The 19,842-nt window shown below is 39.3% G+C and overlaps 1 protein-coding gene across 1 annotated transcript in view; it reads right to left on the bottom strand.

The window, feature by feature from the left end:
* LOC135205497 (RNA-binding protein 28-like) overlaps positions 1-15,458 on the bottom strand; it is a 50,097-nt gene extending 34,639 nt beyond the window's left edge. The window contains exons 1-4 of the mRNA XM_064236221.1: positions 15,228-15,458; positions 9,229-9,504; positions 8,772-9,091; positions 6,804-6,972 (exon numbers count right to left, since the gene is read on the bottom strand). Coding sequence (XP_064092291.1) covers positions 6,804-6,972; positions 8,772-9,091; positions 9,229-9,400 — 661 coding nt within the window. The 5' untranslated portion in view covers positions 9,401-9,504; positions 15,228-15,458. The remainder of the gene's footprint in view (positions 1-6,803; positions 6,973-8,771; positions 9,092-9,228; positions 9,505-15,227) is intronic.
* Positions 15,459-19,842: the final 4,384 nt, after the last annotated feature.

The raw sequence follows: 19,842 nt of genomic DNA, 5'->3' as shown, positions 1-19,842 counted from the left end.
GAACCATTCCCATTTTCTATTCATAATTTTTATTTCCACTGTCCCCTGAGGGGAGGTGAGTGGGTACTTGATTATATATATCTGCCAGGTAAGTATGAACAAACTTTATTGTATCATAACAATATCATTTTGTTCATGAAACTTACCTGTCAGATATATATAGCTGAATCCCACCGTTGGAGGTGGGAAGGGACAGAATAGAAGGATTTTGGGAAACAAATACATGCAGATGATTTACATCTTGGTTCCACCTGTTAGCATAGCTGACTTCGTGATTACTGTCACCCAAGTCTGCTTCTGCTTTACTAGAGTTGCCAGCGAGGTAGAGACCTATAAAGCTGGTGCACTCCAGATGATCTGTCAACGGGGGCGTGACCACAATGTGACTAGACCATATTGACCATACCATGAGGGCTAAGAAGTAAAATAAATATATATATATAAATATATATATCACCACCTGACCAACCATAGCCAAAGTTAAGGTGTGTAACTAAGGCTTAAGAGTTAAGAAGTCGCCGTTGTCGGCGACTCAACAACTAAATTAAGAGCTCTTCCTAACCATTTTCTACAGGATAGGATGAGTGGTACTTCTTGCCCCCAAGATTGTGTCTGCACACGTATGGCCCTAGCGAGCAGCAGATCTCATATGCCATCTTCACATCTCGCAGGGAGTGTGAAGTGAACACAGAGTTGCTTCGCTAAAACATGGTACTCAGGATGTTGCTGAGTGCCATGCTCTGTTGAAATGCTTCCGAGGTTGCGCCCTCACCTCGTGAGCATTCAGATAAAAAGATTTCAAATCTTTGTGCAAACACAATGAAGGAGCATTTTTGAAAGAACTCCTTAACACTAAAGCCAGGGTGTTCTTCGATATGGGCAAGTCTGGTCTTTTTCGGAACACTGCAGATTGCCCGAATGACTTCGACTTTCTTGAGTTTATGTAGATAAAACTTGAGAGACCCGACAGGGCACAGGACTCTCTCTGGCTCCTGCCCACTAACTTGTGCCATCCTTGCTTCCAAGCTCCTGGCCCAAGGACAAAACGGGTTTCCATTCTTAGGCCACAACGAAAGGCTTAGAGAGCACACCGCCTTGTGTTCTCTAAAGCCAAAACTTGTGACGATGGCTTAAAATCTCACTAACCCTCTTTGTCGTATCTAGGGTGGTTAGAAGAAGGCCTTCCTGATCACATGCAAGAAGTTAACAGGTAGGAGAGGTTCGAATGCTTTGACATCAAGAACTTCAGACTACGTCTAAGTTCCATATTGAAAGCTTCGATCTGGACATGCACAGTCAGTCTGTCTGTACTAAAGTCAGGTGACCGACCAGTTGACCAGTCAGACGAATCAAGGACAGCAAGGCTGTACCCTGAAGACTATAAGGCACTATTCTTTGCTGAAGGATGAGTGTCTGGACTGCCTGGGCGATTCAATCTAAGCAAACCTTGGGGGGTGTATCAACACAACCCAATGTCGTCAGCGAATCAACTCCTGACTCGAGCTTCTGGTGCCAGGAGAAAGGAGCGAGGAGCAAAAAGGCGATTCAGTCCCGAAGGAAGAATGCCTGACAGTCCAACCTGGTCTCATGTTACACGATCATCAGGGGTGTATAAACGCAACCGACTTCGTCAACAAGAAACTCAGGGCTACTATATGTCGCCTGATCTCGCACGAGTGTCTGGCTCCGAGAAAACAGGTGAGACAAAAAGTAGATGGTGAGCGAGTTTCGAGATTCCACAGAACTCAAAGATCGTGAAGGGCTTTGTTGTTTGACAGACGCAAATCTCTGAGCCCAAAGGCCGTCAACAACATATTTGCGTATTCTTAATAGTTGTGACTGCCAGCTATCCCACTTCTTCAGACGGAAATGTAAGACGGTAATCTTATTCCTGTCAACATCTCGATAGTCTGAACGTAGTCAGACTCAGAGCGGAGAGGTTATAAGGTACCTTTCGAGTTAAGAGTAGACCGACTCTCTCGGAAAAGGTCCTTGGAAAGCGAACTAGGAAGGATGTGACCTCTGTGAATCCAGGATCCTGAAGGCCAACATGGGGCGATCAGCGTCATTGTCGCTCCCTGTGACGTCATAAATCCTCTTATTACATTTCCTAAGCGATTGAAAAAGGGAAAAGAGACTAACATCCATCCCCGTTTAATATCATAGGATGGCGTTTAATGGTACCGATCCCGGATCGAGAATAAGGGAGCAGAGAAGAAGAAGCCTCTTCGTCCTCAACATATCGAAGAGAAGAATGAAAGGGCGTCCCTAAAGTCTCCACAACTCTCAACTTACTTCTAAAGAAAGATTCCACTCGGAAGTCAAAGTTGCTGCGTCGATCGAGACGATTCGTACGGACTTTTGCAATCGTTGTAACGAACCTCTAGAGGATCGTTACATTCTACGCCTGTTGTTATAATAGGCTTTTTCTCGTAAACTCGAGCAGGGACCGAGAGAAGATACTTCTTAAGATATGAGAGAGCTGTGGAATATCAGAGTTGATCTGGACCACTGTTTCCAAAAACTCGTTTCGAGGACTGGAGGGACGACCGAATTGCATTTACTTCTTTCAGATTAAGAACCAGGACATCTGAAACCCTATCCAGATGTCCGGCACTTTCTTTCTATCACCTCAGGTGATAGACGCACTGAGAGATGTTCAGAATCATTCCTAGATCTTGAATAATATTTCAAGTTTCCCGGTAGGAAAAAACTGTGGTCTGAATTGCAGTCTATTCAGGGAAACAAACTTCTTCAGGAAGGAAATGGTCCCCAGCAAGCTCATCCATTCCCTCCCCGAGTATGCTTACTTCCCTAATAAGGCTGCGCTTTGCCTAAGCAGGAGAGCATATAAAAGTACAATGTTGCGGTAGACTCGTAGTTCTATACCGTGCGGTAATGAGCACCGAAAGGATTAAGAGATAACTCTGTTGAACATAGTAAGGCAAAACGAATGCAAAGTTTATTCATTCACGTAAGAAATCCCCTCAATCTTAGGCTAAAGTCAGTGATTGTAGGACAGAGATAGAGTTAGTCAGTCAATCCCGCAGGAGAGACGTAACCGCCAGCACAGAGATACGGGTAGTCAGTCAATCCCGCAGGAGAGAGAGACGTAACCTACCGCGCATGACAGCGCACGATCTGTTACTGGCTCGGTTGGACTGGACAGCAGCAGCCAGCAGCTTACGAACGTCGTCTCTTAACTTTATGTCTGGGTTGCCAGCTACCCTATTCTACGAAGAAATAGTTCCGTTATTTTTTGAGCAGAAAGAGACTTTCAAGCTGGTATATTTAAGCGAAACAGAAAACGCTAAATATATAGATGCGTTTGTGTCGTCAGAACACTACCATACAACGGTAAAAGATAAATCGGAAACTCCTGGAAGGCTGCAGGAAGTAACGATTAAATGTCCTTAAAATAATAGACAATAGACCTCTCGGTTGCCATCCGAAGAGGTAACTACAGCAAGCGTTAATATGGACTTGAACCAACCAGTAGTAAATAACGCAAGGCAAAAATATTATATTGACAATAAAGTTTGTTCATACTTACCTGGCAGACATCTATATAGCTGAATTCGGAATACAGCTACATATATCTGACAGGCAAGTTTCATGAACAAAACTTAGAAAGAAAATCGAAGCCAGACATCTCAAGCTTCTTTATGTTTATATTGGACATAAGCGTTCATTGACGTAGTCTACAAGTCTATTTCTTGTACGAGTCTGCGAATGACGAATGAGAGCTCTTCCGAATCTTGTCATAAGAGCTTATTCGCTTACGCAATATCAAGTTAATGAGATGTTTGTCAATGAGAACTAACCCATTTACGGGACAAAGAGATATTTTGTCAATGAGGGGATGATACCCACTTACTTGACAAAACGATAGTATATTGTCAATGGGGGAAAGTCACTGAATTAACAAAACGTAATCCAGGAAGTCGAGCATTTTATTTTCCGATTCCCGTCTCAAACGAGGAAGGGGCAAAAATCCTGTTAAGAGACGGGCTTACGGCAGGTAGAACGACGATGTTCAATTCGGCAGCGTAGTCCCGACTAGAAACTAACAAAATCTATCATCTGAAAAACCCTTTCAGATGGGCTAAAAAGCTTGCAAAATTATCCTGGGAAGAGGAAGAAACTCTCCAACCAGCTTCCTCTCCCGTATCACAACTAATGCTTGCTAAAGCTTAAAATTTATTGGCAGTATGGCAAAGGAAGTCCTGTCTTGCGCTTTCCTGAAGAGCGTCCTTTTGATGAGTGCCTTTGCAAGAATCCTACTGAACGTCGCCGAGAGTCCTGACGTGCAGGACGTCGAGCCTTTACATAACCCGTAACTGCCTTATCGCAAAGTCTTGACTGCGGTAGAGAAAACGAGATCTTCCCTTGAGCTTTCCTTAACTCCATCCACCTTTACGAAAAGCAATATAATATTGACAGAGACCTCTTGAATTCACGAAACCCGAGGTTTTGCTGGGTTTCGAAGACGAAGTTGTCTGTTCACTTTAAGCTTCCTCCGAAGCACTGCTTACTTCACATTCTTGAGGCTCAAATCTTAAACAAGAGCTTGAAGAGTTCAACGAAACGTTCAGCCAGGAGACAAACCTGGCGTGCGCTGGCTGCGCGCTCGGCGTCCACTGGTCGCGCGCCTGGCGTCCATCCGAGCGTCAAAACAGAAGCGTTTCAGAAAAGCGTCACGCTCCTGACAGGCGTCAAAAAAAGCGAGAGAAACTGCCTTCTTTTCATATTTCTCGGTGGAAAGACGTACACGTGATCAGGCGACGTTCGCCTTCTTACTTCTCACTGAAACGCATAACGAGAGAGGGGATGTGAAGCGTCCTCTTCTATAAATCTTCTATTTAGAGGGCGCGAGTCCTTCCGAAAGCTCCAACCCCTGCACAGGGAGGACGCCTCGGAGGACGAGAAGCAATCCTTCGAGATTCGTGCACGTGCACGATCTTCCGCAGCCTGGGAAGCGTCAACAGGTCCTACCGAAGGGACGACAGATCGATGAGGGTTCCCAGTAACCCTCCTTCGGCTTTCGACATGCCCTCTCCCTGGTCCTGGGAGTCCGACAGAGGTCCAGGCCTAGAGGCGTTATGGGGCGGATCTGACGTTCCCTCCTGACGAGAGAGAGGACGTGAATGCGTCCTCTTCTCTAAGCTTCTTAGAGGGCGCGAGTCCTTTCCGAAGAGCTCAACCTGCTCGGGGCGAGGACGCCCGGAGTGACAGAGAAGCAATCCTTCAGGATTCGTGCACGTGCACGAACTTTGGCAGTCTGGGATTTTCATCAGAAAACTGCCGAAGGCACGCCAGATCGGTGGGGGTTCCTCGTAACCCTCCTTCGGCTTTCGACATGCCCTCTCCCTGTGGTCCTGGGAGTCCGACAGAGGTCTAGACCTAGAGGCGTTATAAGGCCGATCTGACGCACCCTCCACTACACAAGGGGCACTGTCACTGCACTTAGCCACTTCACTATTGCTCTCTAAAGCAAGCACTTTCGATGCTAAGTTACGAATCGAAAGAGTATAAGAGAAAGGGCAATAACCTCTACAGACACTGTTTTAGGGCCCGAAGGCAACATTACAGGGTTAGGAGTAACAATAACAGAAGTAGCACTCTTCACAACAATGAAGGAGAGCGATCACCTCTCGCAGACATATTTTCTAACCCGTAGGCCATACTATAGGGTTAGGCAAAAATAAAGTCTACAGGAAGGTTAGCAGGTTCACTACCCTGACTTTTGTTTACTGATTAATTGCGTACATACGAATCATAGTTTATCCTTACGGAATTAGACATGTTTACTGATTAATTGCGTACATACGAATCATACGTCTTTCTTACGGAATAGACAAAGTCTCACACTCCTTACATGACAAATCTCAACAAAGAAGCAAGACCCATACCCCTCGTGCATACCAAGTGCGGATCTACCGAAGCTTTCGGTAGCCACACCCTATCTTTGCAGACAACCCCCTCTGAAACTAGCCTAACTAGATTCAGATATCTTATGCAAAAATGAATCAAATTCAAATCAATTTAAGATAGCGTATGCCTAGCCACAAATCCAAGTAAATAAATCAAAAGACAATTAGGATACTTAGCGGCAATGAAGTTTCCAAAATCCTAAGACGGAGGTACTGAAAACAGGTGTTTTCAGCACCGGCGACAGAAAAATTATAAATAGAAAATGGGAATGGTTCCTGATACCCGCCTCCCAGCGGCGGGAATGGGTACTAACCACCTGGCCGACCACTGCGTGTGTCGGAAGTTTTTTAAATTCTGTCGGACTTCAGAAAATACAGCTATATATATATCTGACAGGTAAGTTTCATGAACAAATTGGGTGTTACTGTTTGCTGAGGATAATAGAAGGTGCCCTCTTATCCTGAGTCCATTTATACTCTACCATGTCATAATGTTTATCATTGTGACACAATACCTGGCCGTAAGACCAGTGAATTTTTTTATATTAGTCTAGTCACCATGGACTCAACAGCGGCTACCTGTTTTTTATACTTACTACATTAATTTCAAGCAGGGAACAAAAGAACTGTGGATATGACAGTTGTGATCTAATTTTTAAAAAATCAGAAATACAGAATTTCCCTCTGGAAAAGTTACTAAGTCTAATAAGGATACAAAATGTCTTATCCAAATAATACAAAACTGGCCAGCTCTTTGAGGGTTAAGAATTTTAACTCATGTCTTGCTCAACCCCCAGCAGAAACAAGAATATGATCATGTAAAATACTTGGTAAAGCACATTGCAGCTGAAAAAAAAACCTCCCACTTACCTAACAAGGGCTTCATATTGCACTCTTGAATAGCCTTTAATGCTTGCAACTTGGTTTCATACTGTAAGAATGCATACCCAGCTAGTTTCTTGCCGTCTTTACGAACAATATTTATCTCATTTATTGTGCCATACGGGGAGAAATGACCTCTTATTATCTCCTCTGTAACCTAGAAATTAAAAACCAGAAATAAAATGTTAAAAAATTTACTTAATCTATTAAATACAGCAACAACAAAATAACCTACTCTATTTTACTTACAATTTTTTTGCTATACAAGTACCCCTCATTTAACGACAGCCTAGGTTTTGAAAACCAGGAAATCTTTGGCTAAAACAATAAATAAGACTTTAATATACTTTGTAAAGGAAAGCTATACAGCTGAACCTCTTACAGTCGGCATTCAATGGTCTGGGAACTCCACTGGTTGGCTTGATTCAGCGGCCATTGGTTCGTTTGTTTACAACTTCATGACAGCAAAAATTATGCCATATCTCATTTGTTTTAGTGAGAATAAATCTTAGTAAGGAAAAGAAAACGTGTGAATTTTTAGTAATGAAAAGAAAATGTGTGAAGTCAAATATGTCTTTTAAATCAACTTGAAAATAAATAAATTTTTTAAAATATTCCACTTCAGAAATCTCTACCATGTAAATCCTTTTCAAAACAATGAGACATTTGGCATGCACGAATTCCTTACTCTTAGTATGCTTGAAAGACTTACATGTAATACAGTTTGATAATTTTTTATACAACTGTGTATTTACATACGTATTCGATACGTCACCCATGAGATCAGATGATACTAGAGGTAATAATTGCAAGCGTAAATCTTTATCAATGCTTGAAAATGCTTATCTCATTAGCGAATAGTTTAAGTGTTCACTTTCCTCAATAGATGTTTGTTTGTGTGGTATTTTTACGTTGCATGGAACCAGTGGTTATTCAGCAACTGGACCAACGGCTTTACATGGCTTCCAAACCACGTCGAGAGTGAACTTCTATTACCAGAAATACACATCTCTCACTCCTCAATAGATGGCGTTGTGCTTTGTTTATGTTTAGACGGCAACTTTCAAATGACCCATGATCGCCGAAATTTATTAATTATCTTTTTCATCTCACTACCCTCTACAATAAAAATAAATGATGAAGAAACTAAAACCGATAATTATGAAATACCAAATTTAAAATACGAAAGTCACTGCTAAATAATGTAGAGATTCTGAGAAAAGTTTAGTATTGTATTGACTTACTAGTAGGCTAACTCGGGAATGTAGGCTAAATGTGTTAAATAACCTACACTATTTTAAATAAAATTATGCATTATATGAAGTTATAAAATGATTAAGTTAAAATATATAAGATATAAAATGATAAAAAGTATTGTCAGAACTTTGCCAAGTTGTAGGCTATGTCGGAGACTATACTCTGTTTTTTCCATCTGTCCACCCGCCTGTGGTGTTTGTGTATGGTAACAATGCGCCCCGGGCTTTAGATAGTTACGTTTTGTGTAAGTTTTAAAAGGATATCTGGGTGTACATTTGAAACTGAAAAGTGTTTTAATAATGTACTGTATGCGAATTACACAGTTAATATTCAAATAGGATATATTATTATAATTGCTGAATGTAACTATCTAAAGCCCAGGACACAGTGTTACCATACGAAACACCACAGGCAAGTGGACAGATAGAAAAAAAACCAAGTATGGTTTTGTGTATAATATATGGCTGAAATTAATGCTATTTGTTGGGGAACCCCGCTGTTAAATGAGGAGGGAGTACCTGTAATCAGAATACTATTCTATAAGCAAATTGCATCAGAAGGTTTAATTTTTATCTTAAAATATGAAGCTTAGCTTAAAATATGAAGATAATATTTCCCAATATGTACTACCATAATGAAAGCTACAGCATTACCATGTGTAAGTATTAACACCTTATCAGAAAAGAAGACAATACATGCCTGGAAAGATAAGTTCCTCAAGATGAGTCTACCTTTCTTCAAATTTCTGGCTTCATCGTTAACCTCAAATTTTTTTCTATTTTTAGACCTTTTCTTCTGATGTATTTCTTTCATTTCACCATCAAAATGCTCATCATTTACTGCATCTACCTTCTTCTTCCTAATCTTTTTATCTCCCTTTTTCTCTTTCTTCTGGGTTCGGGAAAATTTGACTTTTAAGGCTGAACCTCTGAACTGTTTCCTGTTCAGGGATGAATGTGCTCTTTCTGCATCTTGGAAATGGCAAAATTGCACATATGCCATGCCCTTGAATTCCCAATCTGAAATGTAAACAAAATAAATACAATTCATGAGTTGCAAGTTTAAACTGAATATATATAAGGATTGGAACTGAATATATATAAGGATTTCTAATTCACACACTGCATTAATCTCTTCCCAATAAACTTTATTTTACCTTTATCTCTCACAAGATGACATCTTCTAACTGGACCAACTGCTCCAAAGAAATCTTCGATTTCTCTTTTGGTGGCATCTTTTGGTAAATGTGTTACTACGAGTGAAGTTGGTTTGTTTCTCTGGAGATTGTTTGGAACAGTAACTTCCTTATTAGGTTCTTCTGCATCCATGGTGATTTATGGTAAAAAAAATCTGGCTTCCTAAAATGCTCCTTCCTGTCACCTTGCAAACAAATGAAGGTTTTTCCTGCCTAGTATCACAGCACAATGATTCTCTGAAAAGGGAAAACAATGTTAATCTAAAGTGTCATACATCCAAAGTTATTTTGATTACATGTACATTATCACTCATAGCATGACATGTTAGCCAATGGTTAGGAAAAAATAATCACATCCTCTAACCTAGTGAGTATTCTCTAACAATGAAGAGCCCTGAATTGGTCATCATCTGTAATTAAGAGCCTCACTAAACTGAAGCCACATGTGACCCAACTTTTATTGTGAGAAGGGTGATTTGTATCAAATTGTGAAGATTTACAGCTTATTAGAAAAAACCTCTCATTTACATGTCTACTATTTAATTAAATGGGACCCAATGTAACAGCTCTTTAAAAATATTACCAAAGATACTGTTTGGTAAGCCCAGAACTTTTTTTACATTTTACACTATACCGGGGTTCCAAACTACCAAATTCAGCAATATGACGCATACTGCATACGGCAGAATGACAATAAAATGTGCCATTTTTGTACTCAAAAAGTGTAAAAGTAGCTTAGCTACCAAGTGCTCTATGGGTAATAGGAATTTTTCAAAGGTTGATGTGAAAGAACTACTTTCCATCACCTGTAATTACTGATCACTGTATATAAAAATAAATGTATAAATGAAATGATAAGTCACACAACAAGACTGTTCACAAGGCCTTGAGATGTGAAAATACAACAGATAGATAGAATACAGGATTTATGCTAAATGCTAAGCGCTGCGACCTATGAGGTCACTCAAAGCTGAAAGTAAAACTGACAGTGATAAGGTTTGAAAGGTGTAACAGGAGGAAAACCTCGCAGTTGCACTATGATTTAATAGTCAAGTGAGGTTGGAAAGGGAGGTGGAAGAAAGAGAATATGAACGGAGGTACAGTAAAAAGGAATGAAGCTAGGGGCCAAGGGACACTGTAAAGACCCTTAAGTAATGGCTACAGTGCACTACATGAGGTGCACTGACAGCACTAACCCCGTACATACAATAAAGAGAAATTATCTCTGATTACAATTCTGTAACTGAAAAAAGTTTAACCTCAACTGCTGTATTGGCTAAATACTTTCATGCTTAGTTTTTTATATAAAAAACCTGAGACCCCTCTTGACATAAGTAGGCACCCCTTGGTTTGTTCACTGGAACATCAGCTTGTTTTGAAAGTCACTTTAAACTATTGCAGATTTTGAATTACGCCTTTTCAAAACTTACATTAATCCCTCAACAGGCACACTTTTGTTCACATCTATGTAGGTCTTTTATGCCAGAATATTGTTTATATATATAATTTTGTTTACTTTGCACTTCATTCATATCTATAACCTGCATCTTTGTAGTTTAAAATTCTATTCAGTTGGATTATATAATGCTTCCTCGTCTTCCAATTTGTTTGGTTCTTGAGTATTTTAATACTGAATTTTTTTTGTAATTCATATTTAGTTTCCATAGCTCATATAAAGTGGAACGAGCAGTCTTGTTCGGTGTCTGTCTATACACCTTTCATTTTGAGAACTATCATGACTCCTTTGGTTTAGTAACTCATCAAGGAGTTCAGTATAAAATGGAAGGGAGAAGTATGAGAACTGACCTAGAAATGATAAAAGTGAGAAATGAGAATGAAAAATAGAAAATACTGAATAATACTAAAAGTGTAAAATGAGGTTTGCCCTGCCTCAAACAAATCTAGTAAGAATAAGCAAGGATCTGTAAAGAAAGGAAGTGATTAAGTTATAAAACCATGGAATGAACTGAAAAGGAAAAATATGGGGAGTATGGGTGGCATATATAAAACTACTCAGAACAGGAGCAAACATCAGGAAAACAATGCAAACTGGCAGACAGGTGCAGTTGCATTGGCAGTACCTTCATACTTAGCTCAACTTGGGTAGCTTATATATATAAGAAGACAGACAAATATTTTTCTGCAAGGTTTGGTGCCCTAGGTTAGGTTATGGGGTTGTTTACAGTTTCACGGGCCAATTTCCAGGGCCACACAATAACCAAATCCATCCACACAGGTAAGTAGTCCCTTTGCGCACTAAGTCAGGTTAGTTGGTTCGTTTGGTTAGGCCACAACCGTTGTTACTATACTGGGGGGTCCAGGAGGGCGAAGTCCCCCTGGCCAAGTTAGGACACGTGCCCTAAGTCAGGTTAGGTTGGTTCATTTGGTTAGGTACAACCATTATTACCACACTGGTTCTATGTTCCTCCGCCAATTTTCTTGGCCGAAGGTAAAGTTGGCCCGCGAAACTGTAGCCGCTCCAAGTTATGTTGCACATTTGTAGGATTTGAATTTCACTTACTAACTACAATGTCCTAGGTCTAGTTACAGGGGCCATGGGGCCAGGATAGGTCAGACTAGGCACTCAATCATTAAGCTAGGTTGGTATCATTCTCCATAATTCAGGCCTAGCATAGTTGCAAAAGCCCAGATCTAACTGTAGACCCCAGCTTCGGGCCATTACTGTACAGGTCTACCATTAGCCTAATATTTTGGGTGGACTGCATTACCTTTTAGCCTACGTGCACTCACACCTTCCTTAGCTAATTATAAGACTGACCACACAGTATACCTGCAGATTAGGGTATGACTGCAGCCCTTTAGTTTGGAACTTGGTTTATGTGCACCATGTTTAGTACCTACCAGCCCCTTAGGGATGAATGTAAAACGGGACAAGTGAAGAACAAAAGGACCAAATTCCACACACAAAAAAAACTCACCTTCCATAGAATATCATGTCATGACCTAACCAGACTGGGTAGTTTGTTGAACGACAGGAATTGGCTAGTATGGTAAACAATCACGGACGATCCATCGTCATCACGCTGCCCAGGTCTTATTCACTCGATATTAAATTGGTGAAACAAGAATACAAAACTTTAAGCATACCATTCGAAAGATTGAAGTTTTGTCAACATAATGTGATACTATATGAAAGCCCCATACGAACTAAAATAAGCATGTGACGCTCTTCGTAAAATATGTTTTCAAGGCAGTTTTGAAATCTGATATGGAAGCTATCGTCAGGCTGGCCGGTCTAACTACGGAAAATCACCATCTTTCCCAGCCTTCCCAGCACTCAATTGAACAATGTTAGCATATATATGTAACATTTATTGATCTTACTCAAGATTGCAGCTGTAATCAGCACAATAAAACATTTTGTTGCCTATATTAGTGAAAGTATGAAACTTTTTATTCCCGTGGTCATGGTTTGAACTGAATTAATTTTTACCTTGTAATTGGTGGTTTTATCCTGACTGCCATCACAACTGAAACTCCACAGTGCTTATTTGATTGTAATTATACACACTATTGGTCTTAATCCACTCCAAATTGCACTTGAACCACGTTGCCGTTCCTGGTTCCTAAGCGCTCACTCCACAAACACAGTTACGAGCAGCAGACGACGACACTGTTTATGAGGTGCAAAGCCCTATTCTCTTAATTGTTTACTTTACTCATTATTTAGTTTAGCTTTTCTTTGTTACTTCAAAATGTTTATTTAATTCATGTCTATTATCCCTTTTTTGCAACCAAATTACCCCGAAAAATTACAGATATTTTTGAAGTAGATACAATCCAATGTTTCTAACCTTGTCGTACATCTGGCTGCCAAAAACCATTGCGGAGCAGACGACAGATTAGTGAATTATAAATTTTTTTTTTGCTAGCACTTTTCATTGACTTAAGTCTATATTAGTATTTTGATTTTTTTTAATAACTGTATATATGCCAGAAATAAATGTAACCTTTAATGTTTGCATGCTAAGAATAGCAAAATCATCGTTGCCACATTAGTGGAGCTTCACACATACGCTGATACATTATTAAAAACTGTTTCCATGAATTTTAGTTGTCATAGTAATGCAATAATGATAAAATTGCTTTAATATATATGTATATATACACGTGTACTTCTAATACACAGGCTAATTTCACCAATTTAGACGTTTTGTGTAAGTCTTATACCCAGTTTGGAGGGTGAACACATACCAATTGGCAACGGTGAATTCCATGTGAAATAAAATGCATGATGAAATAATAAACTATAGCAAAATCTTGTTCTGATATGAGTGTTCGTTACAGAAATATTGCCAAAAAACGTGCTTGCACTGTCTCTGAAACCGATAGGGTAAAAAACCACATGGTCCACCCCTGTACCATGCGGTTTTTTACCCTAGTAGGTATGCTGCTTAGTTGTCAATCAAGTTTTTTGTAATCAAGTATTTTTTACAAGCTAGCTATTGTATAAATTTGTCTTTTTCTCAATCAAAACATATGCTCCTCAATGCAAACTTTCTGGTCACTGCAAATTCGGCCCCATTAATTTTTTATGGTGCGAAAACAGACAAGAGGCCCAGGGAGTGAAAGCGATTGCGTCACACTACGGCAGTAATCTGGCAGTAATACAGCTTCATATATCCAAAAAGTAAATAATAAAGATATTTGCGCATTACGATTACAACAATCACATGAATAGCTGATAACAATCTGCATGAATAACTGGTAAACTGTTCTGCAAGAAAGTTGAGTATAGCAATTCATTTACAATTGGTATGAAAGTCAAGATGTTGTGACGTCATACCTAATATAGGAATTTAAAAAAATGTTCTAATTCCGAAAAATAATTACTTAAATTTGAGTCAGGAATTGAGTTACTTTTTCAAAAATGAATATTTTCAAATTAATCATCATAATTATGTAAAATATTGATGTTTTACTATTTATTTAAATAATTATCTAGTGCACGCTTCATCATCGTCTTCTACCAAAACTGTAGTTTCCTTAAAAACGTCGTGGCAAGGGACCATGTTTACGATTGTTGTGATGAAAGTTTGTTTGTATGCTGCTTTTACGTTGCATGGAACCAGTGGTTATTCAGCAACGGGACCAATGGCTTTACGTGACTTCCGAACCACATCGAGAGTGAACTTTTATCACCAGAAATACACATCTCTCACTCCTCAATGGAATGGCTGAGAATCGAACCCACGACCACCGAGGTGGGACACCAACACCATACCAACCACGCCATTGAGGCGCTTGTGATGAAAGTGCCCCAGCAGCTATGGGTACAAGTGGTGTGCGGATTTAGCACAGGAAATGGGAAGTTTGTTGACACAAGCGACTCCGCAAACATCGAGATGGCATCAATCTTCTAAAGTTTTTTAATCTGAATTAAAAATTTTGACAGCGTTTTGGTGTTGTGGGCCTGCGATGGCCACCCTTTTCATTACCCTCTGTTTAAATCTTAAAATATGGCCTTAATTTCTAACTTTGGAGAAAATACTTAGCTATTTCGAAAGGATTCGAAAGGAGAGTACTAGAGGTCTTTAGCTCCTTCTCTCACCAACAACAACTCGTGACTGATGACCATCTCCGGTGTCAGAAAGCTTAAAAGCCTTTTTTTTGGAGGGTGGCCTAGCTGTGATAGTCGGTGAGTTGGCCAGTCCACGCGGAGGTTTACCCTACTACCTAACTTCTTGTGGGGGGGGGGATCCAAAAAAGGGGCAAAGCCCCACTCAAGCCCCGTCAGGTCAAGGTTAGGAAGGTAAGGTCTGGTTAGGTCAAAACCTGGTACCTATTCTAAGAAAGTTTAGGGTAGTAAATAAATTAGGCTAAGCTTAGCATACCTAGCCCTACCTACCTAATACTAAGGTACCTAGGTAGGTAGTCTACGGAATGGAACCTGGCCTATCCAGTATTTCACCGAATTACAAATATACCAGACTACTTACACTCTAAAACACTCCTAACAATTTACGGCTCCTCCGTCATGTGTCACGGTAATGTTAAAATCTCCACCATTAACTAGAGAGTCTTGGTTGTCTCGGCAATCAAAGCACGCAGCAATGAGCACGTTGTGGCGACTGGCGATTGTTTACATTCAACATCTGTCTCAACTTCTTCTTCTTGCAAAAAATTATGACAAGATCTGAATCTGTGACGTCGTTGTTCATTATTTCATTTGCGATTTTGGTAGATTGCCTCTTCAGTTATAAAAAAATTTATGAAAAATACCTAACCAACTGAAGTGCTATATATACAACTCCGGCTGAAAAGGGATCACCGAATACAGTAAACTGTTATAATCACAATGTCGAGGAGCACCAAAATGAAAATTTATTGGTATTGCATCTGAAATAATGCTACTCCGGGATGACATTCCCTTTGATTTAAAATCAGGTTATTAAATGATGTTAGTGAAATAGAGGGGTTCTAGACAGTGTGTGACACTGGGAAGTCCAAAGAATATTCATTATAGCAGAATATAGAATTGAGGCAAAAGACCAAGCACTGGGACCTCTGGGCCATTCAGAGCTGAAACGGAAATTTACAGTAAAATTTTTTATTGAAAGGTGTAGTAACAAGAGGAAAACCTTGCAGTTGCACTATGAATAAATTGTTAGGAGTGGGTGGACAGGAAGATGGAAGAATTTGATTTGATTTTTTATTTATATAGATTTTTGGCATTATGCCATGCACTGGGGCAACTAAGGCCATTCAGCGCTAAAACGGAAATTTACAGTGAAAGGTTTGAAAGGTGTCACAGGAGGGAAAAACCTCGCAGTTGCAACTTGAAACAATTGTTAGGAGAAGGTGGACAGTAAGATGGAAGAAAGAGAATATGAACCGATGTACAGCAAAAGGAATGAAAGTAGTTGTAGCTAGGGGCCGGAGGGACGCTGCAAAGAACCTCAAGTAATGCCTACATTGCACCGACGGCACTAACCCCCTACGGGAAGGAAGATGGAAGAAAGAGAATACGAACGGTGGTACACCAAAAAGATGAAAGGGGTCGTAGCTAGGGACAGAAGGGTTGCTGCAAAGAACCTTAAGTGCTCTGCATGAGGTGAACTCATGGCACTACCTTTCTACGGGGGAAAATATATTATGAAGACCTGCAATGATTGACTTAACTTCCACAAATTACACCTCTGTTTGTTTGTATGGTGTTTTTACGTTGCATGGAACCAGTGGTTATTTAGCAACGGGACCAACGGCTTTACGTGATTTCTCAGCCATGTCGAGAGTGAACTTCTGTCACCGAAAATACACAACTCTCACACCTCAATGGAATGCCCTAGAATTGAACTCGCTGCCACCGAGGTGGCAGGCCAAGACCAAATCAACCACGCCACTGAGGCACTTACACTTCTGATCTCGTTACCTTTGTCATACCCGTGTTCTCTCTCTAAGCAGAATTGCCCAGTCTCAACTGCCAAATAACCATCAAATCAAACCATCATCTACTAAGATTATCTTCATAAAGATTTGGAGATTTTCAGTCGTTTAAGAGTGCAGTAAGAGAACTCAAATATAATTTCCAAAATGTTTCCCTCATTCTATATGTATGAGGTTGGTATAAACCTTAAATTGCGTTTAATTCTTCCTTCAAAAGCCCTAGTAAATACTACTGCAGCTTACTTAGCCATACAGTCAAAGCTAAATAAAAAAGCCTCACTACTATAGCTAATATAATGATACACACTGCATCAATGCCTGAATATACCACCAGTGCAAGAGAGGTGCCTTAAAGCTTCCTACGCACTGGTGCCTTAAAGCTTCCTATATTCTCCAAACGCTTACGATGTTCAGCAGTGACAGAAAAAGCAGCAAAAAATGATTGCCTGATGTAGGAGAGTGAGATAAAAAACAAGCATCAAAGTTGGGTCAAGATAACCTCTTTCTAAACATAGACTCGACACTAGTTGAGTACGAAGGGAAACTATCAGCAAAAATACGATTAAAAATGTAGTAATGGCACGAATGACTGCATATACATGAAAGCATCCAGCAGCCAGTCAGACATTAAGTGCTCTTAGTTTCCTAACACTGTACTGACCAAGAACGCTGATATATCTCTTTCTTGACTTCAGTGGAAAATGAGGAAGAAGTCCAACATCCAGTTCTTCGTCCTTGCCATGATGAGATTCTGGTTCTTTACTATCAAAGCTCTAAACTCTGGCAAATAAACTTTCTTCCACTGTTACATCCTACTGGATAATAACTGGGTTTTTAATCATCAAACAGAACTTGCTTTCGGCTTCTACTTTCAAACCGATTACGCCCCTCAGCAATTACAGTAGTTTCATCTTTCCTGTTTATCAGGTCCAGAGAACTCCTGCATTTTTGAAGGTCAACAAGGAACGTTGCTATGTTAGTTTCCCGAAAAACTTCCGAAGAATTTTGTAGATGATCTGGTTCGGGTATTTTGTCTCTTTTCTATTTAATATTTCTCGCAGCTGACATTCTCCAGACCAGAAGCTTTCTAAGAAAGGTGATCACTTCAATCTTTCAAATACCAACCAAGCTCAGGAGGCTGGAGCATAATCTGACAAAAAAAATCTTTAGAATTTGACTAATCCAGGGGTGGGGAACCTTTTTGTGCATGAAGGCCATCTTACAATTCATCATCCCTCAAAAGGCCGCATAGAAATTTTTAAAAGTTATTTTATCGCTTAGGTAATTTATTAGTAATCTAATAAAAAAGATAGGTTTATAGAAAACGAAAGTATAATATTTTCAAATATCTTTATTTAAGTATGTACTTTTTATACAAGTAATATGTAAATGAATAATATCGAAAACATAGAATTTTCAAATATTTCATTTATGTAAGAAGTTTTCAAAGTAATAAGTAAATGAATAATATCGAAAGCATGACATTTCAAAGTATTTCAATTAAGAAAGAAGGTTTTTTTTTTTGTATTCAAGGAACAAGTAAAGGAATAATATTATAAAATATCATATAAGCATCGAGAATGTAAAATTTTTCAAATATTCAATAAACAGTTAGCAAGCATGTACATTTTTTTTATACATATTAATGACTTCTTTGGGTTTGCTTCTTTTGAGAAAGCATTTTGATATCAGGCTCTAGCATATTGGTTCTTAGTCTCAATTGGTCCTCCAAATGCTCGTCTGTCAACTGAGTTCTCAGTGAATTCTTGATTTGCGCCAATTACGAAAATGTGGATTCACAACAGCATGTTGAAGAAAAACAGGAAATCAATCGTCGTGCATGTTCACGAAGACGAGGATATTCAATGGCGTTTTTCCAAATTTCGACGGGATTTTCTCTCTCGTCAAACAGAGACTTCAGAATATTATCCTCAGACATTTCAATAAGCTCCATTTGTGACTCTTCAGGAGCCTCTGATACATCAACTAAGTGAGGTTGAAAAGCAAGTTTCAGTGTGATGCAATGCTTTTCAAAATCATTAAATCTTTTATTGTATTCTTCTATCAATGTGTCTAAAACAGACTCAAATTCTTTAAAATGTCCACAGATATCCTCAGTTTCACTCATTACTTTCGTAAGCTGGGGAAAGTGTTCTTCTGAAAGTTTTGATTGAGCCAAAAGGGACTTGAATGCAACAGTTTCTTACTAAATGCCTGCATTTTCTGCCCCATATCATATATACATTAATTTTGCCTTGAAGTGAAATGTTTAACTCATTTTGTTTTGACATCACATTACATAAAAAGGCAACATCCCTGAAAATTTGGATCTGATAAATAACAATACTTGTTGTTTTCTTTGAAAAAGTCAATAATTTGCCTTCGTAAAGACAACCAGCGTACTTTTGAGTGATATGGCAAATCTACACTAATTACTTCGTCATCCATCATCAGCATGCTTCGAAATTGACGATGCTTTGAGGCATTCCCTCGAATATAGTTAATAATGCTTATAACCTTTTGCAAAGTGTCATTTAAAGTTACAGATTTTGCACAGAGATTTTGCTGGTGTAAAATACAATGAAAAGAAATCAGTGCATTTGGTTCTTGGATTTCTTACTTAAGATGTCCAATAAATCCTTCATTTTTAGCCATCATAGCAGGAGCACCATCCGTGCACACACTTACCAAATTAGTAAAATTTAGTCCTATTTTATGACATTGCTCTTTGAAGTTGTTAAAAATATCTATCCCCCTTGTCCTTCCTTTAAGGGTGCCTAAAGCAAGCAATTCTTCATATAATTGAAAATCATCTGTTATGGCACGAATAAAATACAATACTTGTGCTGAATCAGTGGAATCTGTTGATTCATCCAAAGCTACCGAGTAATATATATTCTCTTTTTCTATTACATTTTTCAATTGTTCTGTTACATTACAGGCCAATTCATGCTGTCGATCTGTGTTAGTCCTTCTTGAAAGAGGCACCTCTTTATACTTATTAACTTTATCGGGATCTATACACCCTACCACTTCTAAAATACAGTCCTTTATGAGTTCTGCATCACTGAATGGCTTACCTTTTTTTCCAAGCAAATATGCAACTTTATAGCTTGCTTCTGTCGTAGCATTCCCTTGATGTAACATAGACTGGAAAAATTGTCTTTG

The sequence above is a fragment of the Macrobrachium nipponense genome, chromosome 24 (assembly GCF_015104395.2).
Source record: "Macrobrachium nipponense isolate FS-2020 chromosome 24, ASM1510439v2, whole genome shotgun sequence".
Classification (NCBI taxonomy): Eukaryota; Metazoa; Arthropoda; class Malacostraca; order Decapoda; family Palaemonidae; genus Macrobrachium; species Macrobrachium nipponense.
The sequence above is the reverse complement of the archived record's forward strand: the minus strand, read 5'-3'. Positions and strand labels throughout refer to the sequence as shown.